The 21,856-nt window shown below is 43.0% G+C and overlaps 1 protein-coding gene across 1 annotated transcript in view; it reads right to left on the bottom strand.

Moving 5' to 3' along the window:
• Positions 1-21,856, bottom strand: part of NCEH1 (neutral cholesterol ester hydrolase 1) — a 47,992-nt gene that overhangs the window by 3,551 nt on the left and 22,585 nt on the right. The window contains exons 2-4 of the mRNA XM_016208249.2: positions 11,789-12,017; positions 9,876-9,945; positions 708-879 (exon numbers count right to left, since the gene is read on the bottom strand). Of these exons, the coding sequence (XP_016063735.2) occupies positions 708-879; positions 9,876-9,945; positions 11,789-12,017 (471 nt within the window). The remainder of the gene's footprint in view (positions 1-707; positions 880-9,875; positions 9,946-11,788; positions 12,018-21,856) is intronic.

Genomic DNA, 21,856 nt, shown 5'->3' with positions numbered 1-21,856 from the left:
TGAGCAGTCTTTTGCTGGATTGGGCCCCAGGATCTCAAACTGATTACCTCTTACCTCTTCCTCCTATCCTCCAGCCTGCTGTAGTTTAATTTAGCACAGTGCAGACTTTGTCTCTTATCAAATCCATTACAGGAAGAAAATGTACTTATCTTTGAGTTTATACAGCTGCCCCAAATTCTGTTTTCAAAGAATTTAACAAGGTAAAGCTCAGATTTATTATTACATTTAAAGTGGCAGAACCATTTAATAGTTTCTTTTATATTAAAAAAAAAAAACACTGGGAGGCACTTTTTAATTTTTTAAATTTGGCTCTAAGTTCTAAGGAAACAATCTCAACAACTGTAATTTAAGAAAAAATATAAAAACTTTTCCATGTTTGGAAGTCCAACATGAAGAAGGAGCAGGAGATGCTTAATTTCCATGCATCCCCTGAGGAGCAAGGCAGGCCTGCAACATGTTGGGCCCCTTCTCGTCCTGACTGTACTCAGGGCCTGTACACAGACTCAGAGATGACTTGGCTTTCAGTGACCCCTCTCCTACTTCAGAAAGGTCTCTGAGCACCTCCAAGTTCAGCCACCCTAACACCCTGGCCACATGGTGACCAGCCCACCTGGCTAAGCCTCTGCTGTGCGTAGTGAGGAATGTGTTGGTCTTTTTGATGTTACCATGCGCCCTCCTCCTGCCAGAGCCTCAGAGAAGCCTGTTACCTGTTGGCCCAGGGCGGCGGCCAAATTCCCACCAGCACTGTCACCAGAAATGCCGATTCTGCTTGGGTCCACCGAATACTTCTGCAAGACCTCCGGCTGCATGAAATACTTCGTGGCACGTACAACATCATGAATTTGCTCAGGAAAATAAACCTTTGGCACTAGCCTATATCTGTGAAGACAAAAGTTGTATTCATTTAAGGACTTCTCTGGGTCTTCAAGGCCATTTAAAGTTTAAGGAGGCACTGATTCTTTTGAGGCCAACAATAAACAGGAAAGGAATTGAAATAAATATAAAAATGAACCACTCATTTTCTTGCAAATCAAATACTTTGTTCTAAAATGTAATGTTATTTTTTTTCACTATTAACCGCCCAAACAAACCAAACAAAAACAAACACCTACCACCACCACTACCAATGCAAAAAATGAAACTTCAGAGTAAAAAGCAGATGTTGATTGTTGAGATATGGACAGAACCACAACAGATTTGGGATTTTATTTCTGGAAGTCAGCGTTCCATTCACAGCACCTCTGGGTTAGAAGGTTGCCTTATAAGAGATAAAATATGTTTTCTGATTTATTTCTTATTTCTGCATCTGTGGTGATCAAGTAACTATCTAAAATGTTTTTCCCCCAGTTGATTTTCATTAGGCTTAAAGCTGCTGCTATACATTCCATTAGTAATAACTGATGAAAGGAGTAGAACTGCACCATTTTGTCCACTAGGTGGAGACAGCTCACATGATTCTGGGAGGAGGTCTCCATATTTTAACTCCCGTATTATTACCAAACTGAATTCTTAATTCTTTTAATGAAATAAGTACAAATGCACTTTATGACTCAAGTTGTGAAAATAAAGGCTATTTTGTCTTAGCAAGATTCCATATATCATGATGAACTGTTTTCCTGGTGGCTTAGGAGGTCAGAACATATTCTACTAGTGCACACACATGAATTAAATTTTCAGACGTTTCACAAAAGATCTTAGTGACTTTGAATAAAGAGAAAATTGGTAAACTAAAAGAAATGCTATTACCTCAAATCTTATCAGTCGTTAACAACTGGTTCAGATAACAGAATAAGCATACTTAAAAGCAAACAGGTTATGATAAAAAGTCTTCCTGGGGCCCATAAAAACCTATCTGCCCACCCCTCCTTTTACCTCTGTTCAAGCTGGAAACAGTCTCTAATTTTATTCAATAAGAAGGGACACTATTTGCTCAGACCAGGGACTGCAGTGAAACTAGATACGTCTCAGGTCACCTAGTGTAAGATGAGCCCTCAAAGGAGCTTGAAATTGACCAGACGAGTAGACGGAACAAAAGTTCTGTAATGTCTTTACAGACACAGAAAACTGAGGATCAGGAGAAAATTTATGCATGGTTTAGCCAAAGAAAGAATGCATAAATATATTTATCTGCTGTTTTTGTTCAAAGCATGTCCCTGCAAAGGACTGAAAAAGGATTCTGCCTTTTTTATTTTCTTATTTTAAAATTGTAGCTCTTGAGTAAAAAAAGTACCTGATGAATTCTAGCAAATATAATCTCAATTTCCCAACTCACTGCAAGGATGGATGACTGCAATGCCAGTGTTTGCCTATCTCTTACTGTGCATGCCTCCTACTAGACCAAAATTTAGTGTAAATTCAGGAATGAGGTTTAATCAATTTAACAAATGCGTACACTCTCTAAAAAATATGTTATTCCTGCTAGGATGTATCACTTGTCTACAGCAGCTAATAAGTGGCAAAGCTGTGATCTGAATTCACACTGACTTAGAAAATCATGTGTATTCCCCCTTTAAAAATATTTTTTCTTCAACACTCACAGCCTTTTACTATCATGCGTGTGTGTTCTCATTACTCCACCAAAGCAAGTAAATTCTCAAAACTACAGATTTCTGACACCCTAGAATCTCTCTCATGATTTCAATGGTTTTACAATATTCTCAAAACAAACCACCAAGCACAGTGTCTGGGCAAATGGTACATCTTGTGGACAAAAAAAGGGTGTTGTAATAATAAATCATAATTCCCTAACTGGGCAAGTCGTGGTGGGTAGTGATGCCCCAGGCATATAACTTCTTTAGTTTTTAAGCAAGCCCTGTCCACATTGTTCTTATGCATCTAGGTTAACACACCTTTGAAATGCCACAAGTAATACCCCTCAAAGGGGTAACCACCCTCATGAGCTTGTTAACTACCCTGTAATCTAATCACACCTTGCTTTCTCCCACTTTCATGTCATCTTTCTTATATTTCCTTCTTAATTCCAAATGCATAAAAGAAACTGCACCACTCTGGACCGTTGGAGATCTTGCTTCCCGGCAACTGTTGTCAGTTTTGGCTGAAATAAACGCATATAAAAATTCTCTGCAGGTTTGGATGTTTCTTATGTTGACAATCTTTAATAACATACTTTTCTTTCCTCCAAACAAAATTTCAAAGATTAATTTTATCCCTTTTACATCTAACACTATCTGTGGTGAGAAAAGTAATAAGCCATAGGGAGTTAAAAACAGATGCCCCGGCCAGTTTGGCTCAGCAGTTAGAGCGCCAGCCCGCGGCCTGAGGGATCCCCGGGTCGATTCCGGCCAAGGGCACACCTCGGTTGCAGGCTCGATCCCCGGCCCCAGTCAGGGTGTGTGTGGGAGGCAACCAATCGATGTGTCTCTCTCACATCGATGCTTCTTTCTCTCTCTCTCTCCCTTCTACCCTCTCTGAAAAGCAATAGAAAAAATATCCTTGGGTAAGTGTTAAAAAAAAAAAAAATTAAAAAAAGAGATTGTTCCTAACCCACCTACTTGTCTAGCACATCTCCAAGGACTCCGCTTCCTGTGTTCTAGGCACAGCTCTGAGTTTCTCAACTCTACCTATTTCTAGCTCCTTGGCAAAACATCCCGTATTTGATGAAAAATTCCCCCAAGTCATTCTCATGGGCAGCCAAGGTTCAGAAACACCACGGATCCAGCCACATTGTTGCTCTTCTCTAGCACCTCCCTGTTCCTGTTCCCAGTGTACCGGTCCCTTGCTCTGTCCAATACGCCCTCCCCCACCCCCAACTGCTCATCAAATGTTCCCATCCTTTAGGTCTCATTTCAAGTGCCACTGCCTCCCTGAAACCTCCTGGGGGCTCAGCCAACAGTAGCGCCCGCCTTCCTGGAAGCCCTCAAAGTCTCTCCGGGAACAGGTCTTAGCACAGCCACCTCAGCTCCCTCTGGGCGTCGATGGAAAGCCAGGGCTCTGTACTCAGTTTGGTGGGTACCTTACCTGCCTGAGCAATCAGCACCCACTTTATTAACGGTGGCAGGGACGTGGGACGGCTCGGGAAGCCTGACAGATTGCTCCGTAAGCCCCAGGCCGTCCTGCACACAGCCCGTAGCTGAGGGGAAACGTAAGCTGCTCCAAGCCCAGGGACGCTGAGGCCTTGAATGTCACTATTGTTCTAGTGACATTGTAACGCACATTCTCCCTCTAAATAGCCCAACTGTGTACAGTCTTCCGCCGAGGACAAGGACACCGAGTTCCCTTCGTGCGGTGCCAGTTAGGTGAAAGGTACACACGACATTCTAGAATGAAATCAGACACCTGCGCGATCCAGCGGGAGGGAGATAAAATCTCATTCCTTTTAGGGGCCTTATTTTTTCCTCTTTCCCCTTTTCACCATCTCCCAAGAGGAGCTCAATAGATTCACCTTGAGAATACAAAAAGGTTACTCTTCTCCTCAGTCAGAGCCGCCTTCAGGAGGGGCCGTGTGAAACCGATCAACCCTGCCCGCGCACCGCGCTTGGGGGCATCTCCAGGGGCAGAATCTATCTATTTAGTCTTCTTAACAGACAGCTTCTTCCTTTCCGTGAAAAGAACATACACTAAAATGGCAAAAGTGGAAAGACTGCGAGTGGATGAGAGTTTCTCTTTTCGTTCTTACACCGCGGTTTGTGCATAAAAGCTGAGCAAGCGCTCTCCTTTCTGATTCTACTCTCAAAGCTGGCCCTTTGCCCAGCCGGTGTGGCTCAGTGGTTGAGCATCGACCTATGACCCAGGAGGTCGAGCTTCGATTCCCGGTCAGGGCACATGCCTGCCGGGGTTCTGGGCTCGATACCCAGTAGGGGGCCTGCAGGAGGCAGCCCATCAATGACTCTCATCATTGATGTTTCTATCTCTCTCTCTCCCTGAAATCAATAAAAACACATCTATATATTTTTTAAAGTTATCTTTAAAAAAAAAAAGACTGGCCCCTTTTATAGCTTTGACCACCAGTCCTTCAGCAAGGGAGAGGTGAGATTAGCAAAGGCTTGGCTGATGGGGTAAGAATAACATCCACAAGAACTGATCTCTCAGGGTGCTTCACCCAGATCCTAGGAGCGATGGAGCCTAGAACTGTGATCCACTCCAAGGATGTGACTCTCTGATGCTCCATTCACCCTGTAAGACTCCTGTGCACCTCCGTGCACAACAGGGAGCTCCCAGACTCCCCAACTATCTAACTGCCTCTGCCCACTCAGATGCAAATCTCCCCTTTCACCTCCAGCATAAACTGAGAGCCAGAGCTCTCCCCCAGGTGGCTATAGAAGCCCAAGCAGGCTTGGTGCCAGGTCCTTCTGGCCTCCTTTCTCTGTCATTTCAGAAGCTAAACATAGTTCTAGGGTTCAGGCGTGGGTGAAACTAGGCTTCGCAGCCTCCCTGTGGTTTGCAGTCCCAGGTGCTCTGTGCCACGGCACTGGCTTTTTTGTAAAGCTTGTTTCCCCGCTAGAAATTCTAAAACACCAAAACCAACCACAAGAAAGAAACCGGTGGGTTTTTGTTAGTAGAAAACAAAGCCCAAAAGACTTTAGTGAAATGTCTAAAAAGAGGGATTCATCAAGTTAATGATAGTAAAGGGAATAAAAGAACCTACTTCTTAAAAGAAGCCACAATATTATCTTTCTGTGGTATTGAATTATTTGTGACGCTGGCCTTTGGGTTTGCTCAGGTTGGCCTGAGCCAAGTAAAAGAAAAGTTTTGAGCACATCTTCCCTTGTTGGAGGGGAACCCTTAGGAATTTGGTCTGCCCACCTTCTGGGGCTGCCCGGGTGGGACTGATGCGTGAGGATGTCTCCGCTCAGGACTCACGCAGGTAAAGGAGCAGAGGGAAAGTCACGGCTAGGTCACTGTCACTGTTTTTCAGAGCATCTTATTTTACAACCATTTCTCAAGATGTGTGTTGTGTTGTGCCTCCTAAAAGCACTGTGGTTTTGTCAACTTCTACTCATCTAATTTTATGGGTGAAAAAAAAAGAGGCGTAAGTGTGCCATTGCTTATAACTGTTTGCAGAAAACTAATGTAAGCACTCCAGCTTCTCTGTCTGCATTAGCCACATTCCCCTTCACAGCTCTGTGAAAGGGTTCAGGTTCTCGGTGTGCACTGCCACCTGCCACCTGCCACTGATGGATGGGAAGAAATCTCCATCCACATAACGTGGGGAGTTTACAAGTGCAGTCAAGATTTAATTAAAAGCAAAACACCACTTGAAACTGTTTTCTTCATCCAAGAAAGCAACACAAATAAAGGCTTTCTAGAACATAACAGAATTTATAGAATTAAATAAAATGTATTAAATAGAATTTAACAATATCCAACATGCCACCTGTGTTGGCTTACATTTTATATTTTGAAAAAGAAATGAAATCCTTTTCACTTATTTTTTTATGGATCTAGTATTGTGTCCTATTATGTAAACTACAGATAAAAAGATACCATGTTAAAGAAAAAAAAGACACCATGCTATAGCTAAACTGCAGTGAACTTCATGAAAATAAGTTTGTGAATATAAAATAGGACCTTCCTAGATCATATAACTGAGGCTACAGCCATGTATCTTTGGTATTATAAGATAAAGTTTTTCATTTATTTAACAAATACTTATTGTGTAATTAATCATGTAAAATAGCATAGTGTTGCAGAAGCTACTGAGTAAAGGCACGGCCTGTTTTTATACTTTGAGGCCGTTATCTACACCTGTGTTGCTGGGTCAGTCCCCAGAACCTTGAGCCAGTGCCAGCAACATGCACTGAGGAGTTCCAACTCCTGGTGTGCGCCTCACAGGAGGGGATCCCATTGTCAGGGTGGCCCCCAACCTTTGCCTACCAGCTTCCTCAGATGATAACCCTCCCCAAGGCCTCACCCCACATGAAGCAAAGCCGTGACCCCACCACCACTCCCCTGCTAGGGAGGTGGAATCCCAGGAAAGCCAAGGGCTCTCAGGATCACCTACCCTTATTTCTTTTCTTTAGTCATTGCCAGAAGTATAGTCCCTCCATCTGTCTTCTCTCGTGTTTTTCTCCCTTAATGTTCTCTGCCTCCTCCCCTTTCTCCCAAGCCCTCTCATGACACCACCTGGACCTCCATGACCAGCTCGCTTTGTCTAACTAGGTTCTACTTGTCCTTAGGACCTTGATTCAAATATGACTTTCTTCAAGACACCTCTTCTGACCCTCAAATTAGGTAACATCTTATCTACTAGATGCCTCCATTACTACTTACCATCTACCTCACATCACTTATCACACTTAGCATGAGTCGCTCAGGGTTTTTCTCACCTACATTGTAAACTTCATGAAGGCAGGAATGATGTCTGTCTTACTCACATTGTATGTCACCAGAATTTAACACAGTAACTGGCATATAATAGGAATTCAATAGATATTTACAGAATAAAAGAAAAAGAAAAGACACAGCGCTGAGAAGAATTATGTTCCCAAGTTAGGACTCTGAAGACGCTTTCTAAGAGAAACATCATGATCATATGTTGGCTATCCCTCAGCTAGAGCACAGGTTATGTGGCTCTTTGTGGGCTGGCTGGCCTGGATCCTAAGCATCTTAGGTCATTATTTCTACAAGAAAAATGCTGCAAATTCCAAACACATGTTGGTAAATAAGTGTGTCAGTTGGACCTTTCCATTCTCTGAGCTACAGCACCAATACTCCAGTCTGTCTAGCACCTTTGGGTATCGGAAGCCCTTTTATCTCAATTGTTCAAGCTGATTCTCGTGACAACTCTGTGAAGTCGTTAACCTAACTCAAAGTACAGTTGCCTCGCATGCATATATGTGCTAAGCCTTGTACTGGGTGATGGGGACCCAAAGGAACGAAGACACATGTCTGCTCCCAGCAGCTCACATTCTAGACACACAGAAAGGATTCCTAACCCCATGTTGCATGTCAGGTTAAACGACTTGCCCGAGGTCACACAGTCACAAGTAATAGCAATTGCCCACTGCTGCAATGCCTCCCAGCTGATAAACTTCTGGAAGCTACATCATCTAGATTAGGACCCATGGAAAATCAAAGGTGAAAGTAGTGCCTGCTATGTTTTAGTTCTTTTGAAAAAATCTTTAAAACATCTCATCCATCTTCGTGCATTTTAGTATTAGCCTAAGGATACGTTTTACTCGATGCTGACAGGAGGACATGGGGACTCTTGTTGCCAATTGCTTATATTGAAGCCCTGGAGGGTGAGGCCTGGGTGGAGAATCCTCTTGGTGCCAAGTAATGCAAGGCCCCTGTCCTCCTTTCCCCAGGCCTCTGAGGAACTGGGGCTACACAGGGACCCATGGCAGGAGCTCTGAGGCTGGTTCCCCAGCCCCAAGCTGTGGAACCTCGCTCCATTGTGAGGCTCAGCTGCTTGCACAGCCCCTGCTTTCCTCTGGCCAGCTGCCCAGGACAGATGCCATAATCATTTAGTAGCAGGCTCCTGCATTACCGCACTTCCCCTGAGCGATCTGAGAGGCCTCGCTGAGAGCACCTCCGCTGAGGCAGCAGCCACAGCACAGCTCTCCGACTCTGCGGCTTCTGTTCCAGCGCCAGAGCTGCCCAAGTGACTCGGGGCCAGCCCTCCCGGGACTGCAGAAGAAAGGATTCTCTTAGGTCTCAGGTCTGGATTAGGAGCAAGGAGGGGCTGTGCCGGGAATGGGAGGGGTGCTGGCAGGGACAGGCAGAGGGACAGGCAGAGCCGGATAAGCTCGGGGCTCGGAAAGTGGCTGATTTCGTAACACTGCCACACTGTCGCTCAGCACTATCAGCTTCCTTCAGCGCTGGCTTGATACAGGCCTTGGGACAATTTGACCTGGCTCAGTTCCCCATTCCAGCATTGTGACTATCTAGCTATGGGACCTCACGCAGGTTACTTAAGTTCTCGGGCCTCAATTTCCTATCTACGAGGAAAATATCAAAATACTTATCTTGGATGATTTATATGAATATTAAGCAAGACTCTATTCATTCATCCCACAAATATTTATTAAATGCCCACTATCTACCAAGAATGTTTCCAGGTACAATTGTCAGCAATGAACAAAAGAGACAAAAATCCCTAAAATCCCTGCCTTGGTGAAACTTACATTGCCTGTTTCTGTTCAGTCCAATAAATATATGGTAGGTTAAATATGTGATCTGTCAGATATTGATGACAGTTTTGGAGAAAAATAAAACAGAGGAAAAGTGGGGTGCAATTTTAAATAGGGGTGTCAAGGAAGGCCTAGCTGAAAGGATGACATTTGGACAAAGACCTGAGGAGGAGAGACAGTGTGAGCAATAGCACCTGCACCAGGCCTGCCACAGAATAGGTGCCATGGTTTGTGTATTATTACTATCCCCACAATTGTTATAAGTATTCACATCTTTCCCGGAAAGATGGCTAATAAATAATTGGTAGAAGCAACTCAAAATATTGATACTAATACGACTAATAATAATGTTAATGATAACTACATCGACGAAGATTCCTTGAACTCATTACTGTTTACAAGGTCCGACTTACAGAACCTGACTCCGGGAGAATCACTTCTACAACTCCTGGTTGTAGGAGAGATTCTCTTATAATGCTGATTGGTGTTTCGTTTTAAAAAAAGCAGTGATAATGCTTATATGCTGTAGATAACTGATTGCATATTTCTCTCAATTTCAGTTCATTCCTTTTCCAGAAGTTTCCAAAATGAAAATAAAGACATAATTTGAGGCATTAAAAAGCGAGAAATGATGTTATATCAGAAATCGCTTCATGTAAAATCACCTCACCTCTCTGAACCTTTATTTTATATTCTATTTTATCACTTATAAAATAAAGTAACTGGATGGTTATCCAGGATCCCTTCTGAAATTTTTTTCTATGACTAGTGTTAATTACTTACTCAATGGAGACAATGACAGCATTCAACTCCTCAGCCATTGCTGTACACAGTTCATCATAATATCTGATTTCTAAAGGAAACAAAGGAACAACCACTATTAAACAAGTTATTTAATACTGTCTGTTCTTAAATTCTGCTAATCGCGAATTGCTTTTAGTAATTAATAATAAAAAGCAAATGTGAACATATATGTCCTTAATACAGTTACATGTACAAATGCAGAATTTAAATCAAGTTTCTGATAAAATGCAATGTCTATAAAATAACAGGAAATTCATATTAGATTGCATTTGAATGTGTTTTTAACTAAGCATTTATTTCATAATGGACTATATGAAATGCAACAAGTTAATTCTGATTAGCACTTTAAATGTATGCCTTTCCAAAATCCACAGCCAATAAGCAGTTTTCTCCTTAAAACCATAAAATTTTTCTCTTTTAACATCCTCACTTGCTACTATTCAGGAAAGTCACCAATTTGAAGAATATGGTATTTTGTTTAAACAAACATATAACAAAACAGAATTTTAAGAACTCTTAGCAATTCTCAGAAAGAGAATCCAAAAGTTTGCATTGACAGAACCAATGCTATTATGTAAAAAATTAATCCCTTAGCTGTTCTTCCAATATACAAAGAGCAGATTATGTCAACAGAAAGCCAAATGTCACCTTAGCCATAGGCTCTGCAAGGCAGTCTTAGAATCAGAAGTTAAACAAGAACATAACCATCTACATACCACCCTCAGCCTGAGCTCTCCCTCTGGCAAGAGTGACCAGTCACAATTATGTGGAAAGGGCCATTTGGCTCTTATAACCTACACCATTCCCAGCACTTACCCTTCCTGGCCTCCAATGTAATGTCTCACCTGGCAAGTGTTCAATGGTACAGGCTCATTCTTTTCTAGGAAAAAGATTCTATCTTACTCATTTCTATATCCCATCACCTAGTACACATTAGGGTGACAAAGGTGCAGGTTTGCACACGACTGTTTGAGTTTTTGTGCTGGAAGTCCTGCACCCCCGGGAAACCTCTCAGTCCTAGGCAAACCTACATGCTCAGTAAACATCTGTTGAAAACATGAACAAATCAATGATTAAAAGAACAAATGATGAATATGGAATTAAATTAAATGGGATTATTATAAAAAGCTATATTTTTGGCTTTTGCCTCATTAAAAAAAATGTTATTAAAAAAACAAAACAACTAGAACTAGTTGCCAAAGCTCTGGGTTGAAGATGCAATTACAGGCAGAGCTAAAGCCTCTGCTTCCTGCCGGCTGCTCCACCTGGTGGCTTGCCATTCTGAACCTGTTCTGCTCCTGAAAGTAATCCAGTAATAAAGAGAACATTCTTGAACTTCGTAAGATCACTTCCTTTTAACGGTGGCACACTTTTACATTCCCATCCTTGGTTTCATAAGCAGATGAAATGTTGATGAGTTAACGTGTGTATTCAGAAATACGTGTTCTATTTCACAGAAAGATGTCTTTAAAACACAAGCTGGCAAAAGAGCTAGAGATCATTCCCTCATCCTCTGGGCCAAAGAAATTCCACCTTGTGTAGGTACAGAAAGCTCTTGCCAGGACTTCGTAATAAGTTAGTCTATGATTTAGGTCACAGGACATATTTTCAAAACAGTCTGCCTTAATTAACAAACAAGCAAACGAGCAGGCAAAAACCTTTCCGTAGGGTATAAACATATAATTAATCATCCAAACCATGACACTTTCAAGCATGAAAAGGACACACCCCTAATACTTTTGCTGGGACAATAGGGGCAACTGGGACTGTCCAGCGGAACCAAGTCAAATGGTCCCCCTCTTTACCCAATAAGAAAGTAAAACTCAATTACACACACCTCTCTGCCAGGGCCAACCACAACCCCAAACCACCTGCAGGTGACCAGGACATACTTGCGCTTGCCAAGGCCCAGCCTCCCCCGTGGATATAAACAACACTGCGCCTCAGAGGCTCGTCTGGCTTTGGAGAGCCTTCAAACACTCTGACTTCCACGCCGTCAAAGTCGGTGTCGGTCACCTTCACCCGAGCAGATGACCATGCGCTTTTCTTGCCAAAAGAAACGATGATAAAATTCAGTGCGAGCAGATGGTGGCTCAGGCCCAGGTAGTGCATCAGGTTACTCTGCAAGGCGAGGGAGGGAATAAAGAGGGAGAGCGGGGTCAACTCTGTCATCACCGGAGCCACACTCACCACTCGGTGTTGAAATTCTTACAAGGAAATGCCACTGCACTTGAGGACACGCTGGCTGCTTTTAATACAATAACAAATTGCATTTACCTTGTGCTTTTAGAGTTTATGGGATATTGTCATGCATTAGATTCCCTTTGGTTTTCAAGATCAGTTCTGAGAGGGAAATGGGACAGGTATCATTTGTCTTGTCTTATCACGAAGGCTTAGAAATTAAATAAACTTGTTCATTTAGCTGGATAAGTGACAGTTCTGAGGCTGAAATCTAGAATCTGTGAATTCTAGGATTCTGTTTTTTTTTCTCTTTTTAAAGAAATATGTCTTTATTGATTTTAAAGAAATATGTCTTTATTGATTTCAGAGAGAGGAAAGGAGAGAGATAGAAATATCAATGATGAGAGAAATATCAATGATCCCCTGCTGGGGATCGAACCTGCAACCCGGGCATGTGCCCTGACCAGGAATTGAGCCTCGATCTCCTGGACCCTAGGTCAGTGCTGAACCGCTGAGCCACGCAGGTGGGGCCCTTTTGTTTTCTCTTAGATCAGCACATCACAGCTCTAAAAGCATAGAAAGGGTAGAGGAAGAATACTTTATTTAAATGCAAATAAAAGAAAGGAAAGTTTTATATATACTTTAAGTATTTTTAAACATATATTTAAGTGTGCCTGGTTGTTCTGAGGGTAGGAGAAAGGAATAAGTGTGTGAGAGGGACGACACAGAGTCAACTGCGAACCCGGCGGCATTCAAAAGCAGACCAGCTCAGACACAACCAGGAGCTTTACAGAAATGTGCAAAGAACTTACAGCCGCCACCTCTTCCCCCTGAGCCCCGAGGGCATCGAGCTCTGCATTAAGTGTTCACAGAAAGTTATTTGGTTGGAGGAGCAAAGAGAGAAGAGACCCAAGTTATCCATTCAGCAAAGACCTTGTGGAGTGCATTCCTCTCTCTTCAGCTCTTATCCATGCTCTTCCTGTTGAGTACACTTATAAAACTGACCTCGCTGCAAGATTTAATGACCATGGTTCAAAGACAGAGCTTTGGAATCGGTCTGGAGGCCGGAGACTGGTCAGTCTGGAGAGGCTCAGAAGTGTCAGAGTGATGGGAAACTTGACTGACACACGTGTGTGAACTTTCTCCGAGGGCTCTCAGACCTCAGGAAGGGGAATAGCTGGAGAGGAACAGTGCCCTTCTGTAGACTATGAAAAGGGGCACTGTGGATTAGTGAAATGTTTAATGCCATCAGAAGATCAAGGAAGCAATGCTATCAGGAGAAATCAGGACTATATAAAGTCTGCAATACACCACCGTACAGCTTCCCAGCACAGTGTGCATAGGGCCCTCTATCCCAGGGTCCCATATAAATACTATTATTGAATACATATACCCTGCCATGAAACGAGTTGTAAAGCAATGCATTGTAAAACCATTAGCCAGTGTTCAAGAAAAACAACAAACAAAAAGGCACAAGCACCGAGGACAATGGCTGGCACATACTAAGCCTTATATGAGCTGGTCAATGTAACCATTGTACCTCTGATCTAGAAAACCCTTGCACCTGGAAACGTCAGCCCGGGAACAGGTAGTCCAATATTTCTAGACAAGCTGAGTTAACCATTTATTCCCATTACGTATATTTGTTATTAGGACCGTGATGATTACCAAGTTTTAAAATTATTTCAGGTTAAAGAGATATAAAATAATTGTCTCTAAAATTTCACTTGTATGTTTATGTCAAAGGGGACAGGAGGGTGGGGAAAAGCCATAGTACACTGATACCCATACACATAACTAACTTAGCACATGGTCAACTTTCAACATGAACCAACCACATTAAATGCCTAGAGCATTTATTGTAATTTACCACCTGCTTCATTTCCTATGTTCAAAGGTTTGTATTTTACATCAATGGTTCTCCACCTTTCCCAGTGATGGCCATTTCATCCTGTCAAACAAGTTTCTAAACTCTCCTCTCTAAATCCTGCTTTACTCCTGCCTATTATAGTAAAACAAATTTTCATGGACCATTTATCTGCATGAAAATATATGGTCATCTTTTTAAAAACACTGTAAAATTTGAAGGTACTTTAAAATGCAGCTTTCAATTTCTTTACTGACTTGCACTTAAGGACACTGTACAAATCACCGGAGATTCAACAAATGCAGGTCTCTTGTGAAACAGAAAAACCTCAATGTTTGTGGCAAGAAATTACCAAAGGTCATATAACTATCAGTTAACAAGTAATAATTAGTTACCTACTATATGTAAAGACTCTACTACAAAGGTGGGTAAAAGATGGACTGAGAACTTAAGCTGGTAAGAATTTAAGTCTTGTCTGATTCCTTTCCTTTCCCCAAATTCCCATCTTTTCTGAAGCTTTCATAGTTCCCTGTACTTTCTCTGAGACTTTAGCTTTAAGGAAATTCCTTTGATTTTAAAGCATTAATTTTTTTTTAAAGTTGCAAACCAAATAATAGAACATGTCTGCAGGCCAGCTCAACTAAGGGCCACCAGGTGCAACTTCTGGCATAGAGGACGATCCAGTCTGACTTGGAAGTGCAGCTGGAAAGCTGGTGGCAGGTTAAATGCTCTAAAGCGTCAACCTTAGTTTGTTGTCAATGGTAAAATAAGAAAGACTTTGGGACACTGTTTTATTGTTATTATTATGAGAACTATACTTTAGGAAGAATTATGCAGCTGAAGTATACACAATAGATTGATGAGAAAAGAGACAGAGGCTACGTGAAGAGGCTGCCTGGAGGCAGTATTAGCCAAGGTGAACTGAGTTTCAATGACTGATCCATAGGCTGGAGGAGCCATAGGCCATGAATGATCCACAGGTGGGGAAAGGCACTCAGAGGTCTGTGTGCGGGGCAGGTGTTCCACGCTTCAACCTTCTGGCCACAGCCCATGCTGTGCTTTACAAGTGTTCAGCCTCACTCTCCTCCAGTAAGAATAGGAAGACATCCAAGTCCTCTTTCCTATTCCCGGCCAGATTACAAAAATAAAAACACTCCTTCACTGGCTGGGGCTGGATCTCTAATCCAATCCCACTCGGGCTTGGATTACCCATTTTTGAAGGCTTTTAGCAATTCGGTAAATTCCACCAGAGAGGGGAAGTCAATTTGCTCAGGGAAAGCAGGAATTGTAAAGGTGAGTAAAATTATTTTAAAAATGAGCCCTAGCCAGTTTTGCTCAGTGGTTAGAGCATCAGCCCTTGGACTGAAGGGTCCCGGGTTCAATTCCAGCCAAGGGCACATACTGCAGTTGCAGGCTCAATCCCCAGGCCCAGACGGCTCACAAGCGGGAGGCAACCAGTCAATGTCTCTCTCACATCAATGTATCTCTCTCTCTCTCTCTCTCTCTCTGTCCCCCCCCTTCCACTCTCTGAAAAGCAACAGAGAAAATATCCTTGGGTCAGGATTAAAAACAAATAAATAAAAATAGAAATAAAAAATGAAACCTTGGGAATAGTGTCATTTAAAGGGACAGTGGACAGGAGAGAAAGAACCAATCATTAAAAGATCTTCCCCACCGCCATCCCCCTAAAAGGAGGAAGAATTATTAGCATGGCAAGAGAAACAAGAGGCTGGAGGAGTTAAGGGGAAAGAGTTTCAAGTTGTTAAATGCCTGCAAAGAGGCCAAGCCGGCCATTAGTGTTGACAGTGGGGTTATGGGATCATCGGTGAGCCTGGTAAGTACAGTTTAGTAGGAGATATCTGGCTGGAAGCCAGGCTGTAACTGGTTGCAACATGAGTGGGAATGAAGATAGAGGCAGTGAATGCAGAATGCCGTCAATGTTTGTAGAGATGAGGAAGGCAGTAGGACAACAGGCTGAGAGAAAAAGTAAAGAAAACCTTTTTTTTCCAAGATGAAACTTGAGCATGCTTGCAGGGAAAGAGCCTGTAAACAAGGAGAGACAAAGGTTACAGAAGAGAAAAGAAATGTTGAGTAAACTGAGCCCCCGGAGAAAGGAGGAGAGAGGTTCTGGAAACAGAAGACTGGCCAAGGGCAGGCGGCAACAGGTGAGTGTAGAGGAGGCAGGCAGAAACGCTGAGAGCATTTACCTCTAAAGAGAACTTGCTTTCTCTTGGGATCAGTTCTCTCTTTACTCTAAAGACAGTGGCTTTTCAAAGACTGCCCTTTTTGAAGGCAACCCATTACAATCTGGCTTCCGGCCAAATGTCTCCTACTCAACTGTCTGTATGACGTTCACCGATGCCCCATCACCCCACTGCCAACTCCAGCGACCCGCTAGACATCACTGCAGGCATCCAACAACTTGCTCTTTCTTGAAACTCTCTTCCCCTTAACTTCTCCAATCTCTAGTTTCTCTTGCCATGCCAATAATTAATTCCTCCTGGGTTTTTTGGGTTTTGTTTTTTTTTTTGTCTTTTACTGATCGTTTCTTCCTCTTCTGCCTACTGACCCTTTAAATAATGGTGTTCCCCAAGTTTCCATTTTTAAATTTTATTCAACTGTACAACTCCTGCTTCCCCTGAGTAAGCCAATGTACTTCTATGGCACAATGCCAAGCAAATAGAAAGTGTTTACTAACTAGCAGCCTATTTATTTGAATGGCTATGACCTCTCTATCCATATGCCGATGGCTTCCAAATTTCTCTCTCCAGCCTCTGATCAGTAGTCCTTCGGCTGCAGATGCGTATTTCCAACCATCTGAAGGATCTAGCCTAAAAGCTCTCTGAAATGAACACGTTCTACCCTTCCTCCTCCACCCCCAACTCAACAACTCACTCCATTCTTTATTAATGATCTGACCATAATTCCAGTTTGCAGGCTGGAAACAAACCTTGACATAGGCTTCTCCTGCTATCTGAAAGTGGAGCATTCCTGTGAAAGCTTTCGGAAGCTGAAATGCATGAAGCGAAGAAGCAATTACCATTAATTTACATGGAAACATATTTTAGTCCAGTTTTAGGATATGTCTTGCTAATGAATGCACAAAATAAATCGGAATAAAGCCCAGGTGCTCACACACATGGTTCAAAGCTGAGGCGGCTGGATGCTGGGTATAGTTCCTGGGAAAGGGCCTGGGGCTGCCACTCTCACTGCTGGGGGAGGGGGGGCGGGTTACCTCCATAAGGGCTTGCAGCAAACAGATGCTGAATGCTGTTTTTGCTTCTGACCATTTTTTATAAAAACGAAATCCTCTTAGAATTTCTTTCGGTTAGCAAAAACAGGTACTAATGTAGGCCTTTTGTAAAAGCAAAGTGGCACAGCGGGGAACACCTGTATTTTCCTCAGCTTCTTTCCCTTACCTGATACCCAATCAATCATCAACTTAGGTCAATTCCACCTGCCAATTTCTGAATCTTGTTCTACCCCCACTCTCTCCCCCCAGCTCATACTGCTGCCTTGATTATATGTTCATTATTTCCTGTATTTGCCTACTAACTTGAATTCTAGACACTTTATTTTCTCCATAACCTGATGTGTACTGCTTATCAGAGTTCTTACCCTAAAAGGCTGATCACATTACCTGGCTACTTGAAAACTTCCACTGACTTCCAGTTCCCTACAGAAAAAAATGAAAAACACTTGACATTCCAGTCTGACCCCACTTTCCGTTCCAATCCCATTTCTCACCACCCAACCTTGTACTTTCCAGTTCTCTAGAGTCATGGGTACTCAAGTATAACTAGCATAACTTTATTTTATCCTGTACCCGCTGTTTGCCTTGGCAATGGCCTTCGGTGGTGTGCTGGCACTAGTTCTTGCCAGGTCACAAAAATCAATTGTTAAAATTGATGTCAGCTGACAGCAGGTCAGCAGCCTGAGGTTGGCCACAGTGCGAGTACTTATATCATGGAAATTAGCTATAGGTGCAAGTCAGGTTTTCCCCGCCCCCTACCCCCGCCCCACAGAGAGCACTCCACGCCTCTAATTCACCCCCTTTCCCTGCTCATCCAGAGCACTGCATACTAGTTTAAGGGGTGGACTAGGAAGTTAGTCGGCCAAGGTCCAATCCTGCCTCTGACACTTTCCTAGTTGGGTGATTCTGGGCAAGTCGCCAAACCTCTCTGCTTCCGTTTCTTCACCTGTAAAACTGGGTGATAATAACTACTTTATAGCTTTTTAAGGGATGCCTGGCATAGAACTTAGTATATCAGTGCTCATATGCTTTTTTTATGTGTTTATGTCAGGCCTTCATAGCATTTCAGACTGTCATAATAAAGTCTCACCACCTGAGCTTAGCTGTGGTGACCAGCAAAGCAAATCTCCCATTAGCTGCAGCCACACCAACTCACCAGCTGCACGGCCCTGAACTGAGAGATATGTAAGGACTTATCCGGCCTTGAAATTCTTTGAATAAGGTTAGAAAGGGTAAAGGAAATACAATGACGAGGAAAGAGCCCCGGCCTTGGACAGAGACCAGGGCCAAGTCCCACCTCTACCGTTGATTAGCTGCATGACCTGGGATGCTTCCTAGGTTCTCTGGGCCCCCGTTTCCCAGAGATGGTATGGAAGAACCCATGCATGCGAGACACGAATCCTCAGGGCTTCAGTAGCTCCCCATCTGGTTAGCTGCCCTTCCTATACCTGTCCTTCCTTCCTTCCTTACTTTAATCAACACTGCTTTTGTTAAGTAAACCTTCTTTCCCACACTCCGAAAGTAGGCATGGACCAAAACAGTTGTGTGGAGCACAACTGAACCCTTCCCCATAAAGCAAGGCGCTGGGGGGAATTGTTAAGCCAACCTGGGAAGCACAAATATAATTAGGCAACAGTAGGGTTCTCTGACCCGACAGGAGATGACGCTACTAGAGAATTTCAAATTTGTTTAGTTCTGTATCCAAGGATTTCCTTACAAGCTACAAGCCAACCGGAGGAAAGCCTGCTCACCAATCAGTTAACAAGGTATCCTAGAACAGAGAAAGGAAAGAGCTCAGAGGGATCCGACACCCTAACCTCTACAGCCGTCAGTTTGTTCTCTCCCTCCCAGGGCTACAATTCAATCTGGGGAGCACAAAAAGGGTAAGCTTTTCTCTTTCTAGTTCCTAAACCTGTTTGTTTGTTTTCTGCTATCACATAGAAGACAAAGAATTTCTGTATTGCCAAAGTACTTGCTTAGCTCCAAAAGCCTTGTATATTCTGTCAAGATATGTGCAGGAATATAACAGCTCGAACGTACTGACATTTGCTGTCTGCCAGTCACTGTTGTCAGTGTGGAGGTAACTCAGACCAACAGTGGTCCAGGGAGTTGCCCAAGGTCATGCAGGTAGAAGGCGGTGGGCTGGATGTGAACGGGAGCATTCTGGTTCCAGACCGTTAACCATTACTCTCTACTGCCACTCACGAGACAATTTATTTTCAAACCTGTATCATAAAACTGGAGGATTTTACATCTGGAACGAACACTTAGCCTCCCATATTTACACAGGGGGAAACTGAGGCTCGGGAAAAAATACATGCCTCACCCAGGGTCAGCAGCTGTAGCGCAGCAGCTCTAGCCTTGACCACTCTGGGCCCAGGAGGCACCCCCGTCTGCCCCTCTCCCCCAGCTCTTCCTCATCAGCACATCTCTCTCTCAAGGCTTCTCTGGTCCTTTCCCTCTCACCCCTTTCTCGGCTCTGTTCCATCTCACTCTCCTTTGCCTTCCATACACATGCACATGATAGCTGGAATGAGACTTTGAAAAACTAATTTGAGTTCTCTCTTACCCACACCTCTTTTACCTATAACAGCAATAACTAGATTGTGAGCTCCTTGGGATAAGGTCTGAATCTTGGGGGTCAGTTGTTTTCCAGTGCCTCATATATAGCTGGTCATAAACAAATGTCCTTCATGAGGCCACTGAAGCTGCTAAAAAGCCTCCCTTGATTGCCGGGACAAGCAGCATTTGTTTTCACTTGAGTGTTCCAAACAGCAGCTGACTAAAAGCAGCACAGAGGAATTTAAAGTGCTCAACAAAATCTCCCAGGCTTCCTTCTGCTATATGGCAACTCAGAGCCTGCCCACTCACGCCTTCTGCCTGACTGCACAAGTGTGTTCTATGGGCTACTCCAGGGTGGGGCTTAACCTTCTGCTTCATGTAAAGTTCAGGAAGCAGCAAATTAGATGTGACCTTTGAGAAATGGTTTCTTAAGTGTAAACCCAAAAGTCACAGGCAAATGATTTTTATAGATACCTACAGATGTCTGAAGAGCCAGATTCAGGTGATCATACTAGATTAAGACCCCTTTGTGCACCTTCAGAATGTGATTATAATAAATTAATGCATACTATATGAAATACATAACCAATTTTAAGAAGCATAATAATTACTCTTCTGTACAATGCTCTACAATTTATGACCGTTTGAACTTTCACTTGTTTGACTCTCAAAAGATCCTGTGAAACAGAAAGAGCAGATATTACACTCATTTTATGCTCATTTGAAGCTAAACACCTTGCCCAGGATCATAAAGCTCCAAGTGGCAGAGTGAGCACCACAACCCAGCTGACTGCCCCATCCCTCTGACTGTCATTACTCAGAGCTCAGCATAAAATCATTAACCAAACACTGAGCCTCTCCCAACACATAGGTTTTGAGCACTTCAGAGTAAAAGGTTGAAAATCAGGGTGGAGAAAGGAAGTAGGTCATGAAATGTATCCCAAATTTTCCCTACCAGCAGCACATGTGCCAGCAGATCTGCCGGGCTGGTTAGCAGGACCTGGTTGCCTCTGTCAACAGTGGTCTAAGAAAGTTGGCTTCAGTGCAAATGCCTGTGGCTTTCTGCCAATTAGAAATTCTACAGTCAGAAGTTTCAGTCATTCCTTGGCCTGAGGAATTAGGAGAGACTTGGCCCACCACTCTCTTGGCCTTCCAGAGGCTCAGGAAGGCAGGTAGGCTGTTGGGCTAGGATCTCGAGGTCCCTAACAATGTAGGCTTCTCAATTTAACAGATTCAGGAAACTGAAACAATCTATGCCTCACTATTAGTTGTAGATCTAAAACTACAACAAACAATCTAATGTGTTTAATGTCTAACATTAACTCTAAATCAACATATCTATCCAGCAGATAACTATATTGGTTATAGGTTAGAAAGCTTTATCTGTTGTGAATTCATAGGTTAGATAACCCATCACAAGGAAAAGGTCCATATCTATTTTTTATCCACTTGTTCAGCAAATATTTGAGAGTTTACTGTGTATCAGATGCCAAAACTGGTAGAGACAAGTGGAAATAAAAAGATGGGTTCCGTCCTTAAGAAGCTGACAGTATATAAGGTGGATATATACTCTGCAGCGCAGTAGTGTGAACAGTATGGTGGGAACATACACAGAGAAAGAAGTAACAATTTCTGCTCAGAGGAGTTTGCAACATGTTCACAGCATTGGTGATATTTGAGCTGGGTCTCTAAGAACAAATAACAATTTGCCAGAAGAAAATGGGGGAGGACATTCCAAACAGAGGAACAAAGTATGGTAACTCACAAAGGTCTAGAAGGGCAAGGCTTGTTGAGAAGGTGGGATGAACTACAGTTCTGAGCCTGAGAGAAACAGGGTTGGCACTGTATTTCAATGTGTTAAAATATTCTTAATTCGATGACTTTGAATCTGGTCTTTATGATACTTTCGAAGAACATCTATTCCTCCTCTCCATCACCCACCTCTTCACGCCCAGTACAAAACCCAGGGAAACGAAAGTCTGGTTCCACTAAAAGAGATAAATCCCAACTGAAAAGATAAAATGAGTTTGGCACAATAAGTAGGTTAGTAAATTATTAGTTTTTACTATTCACCTGTTTTTAAGACAAGGTTATTGA

Source organism: Miniopterus natalensis, chromosome 6, assembly GCF_054644295.1.
Source record: "Miniopterus natalensis isolate mMinNat1 chromosome 6, mMinNat1.hap1, whole genome shotgun sequence".
NCBI classification, from domain to species: domain Eukaryota; kingdom Metazoa; phylum Chordata; class Mammalia; order Chiroptera; family Miniopteridae; genus Miniopterus; species Miniopterus natalensis.
Note: the sequence above shows the minus strand (reverse complement) of the source record. Positions and strands in the feature narration are given on the sequence as shown.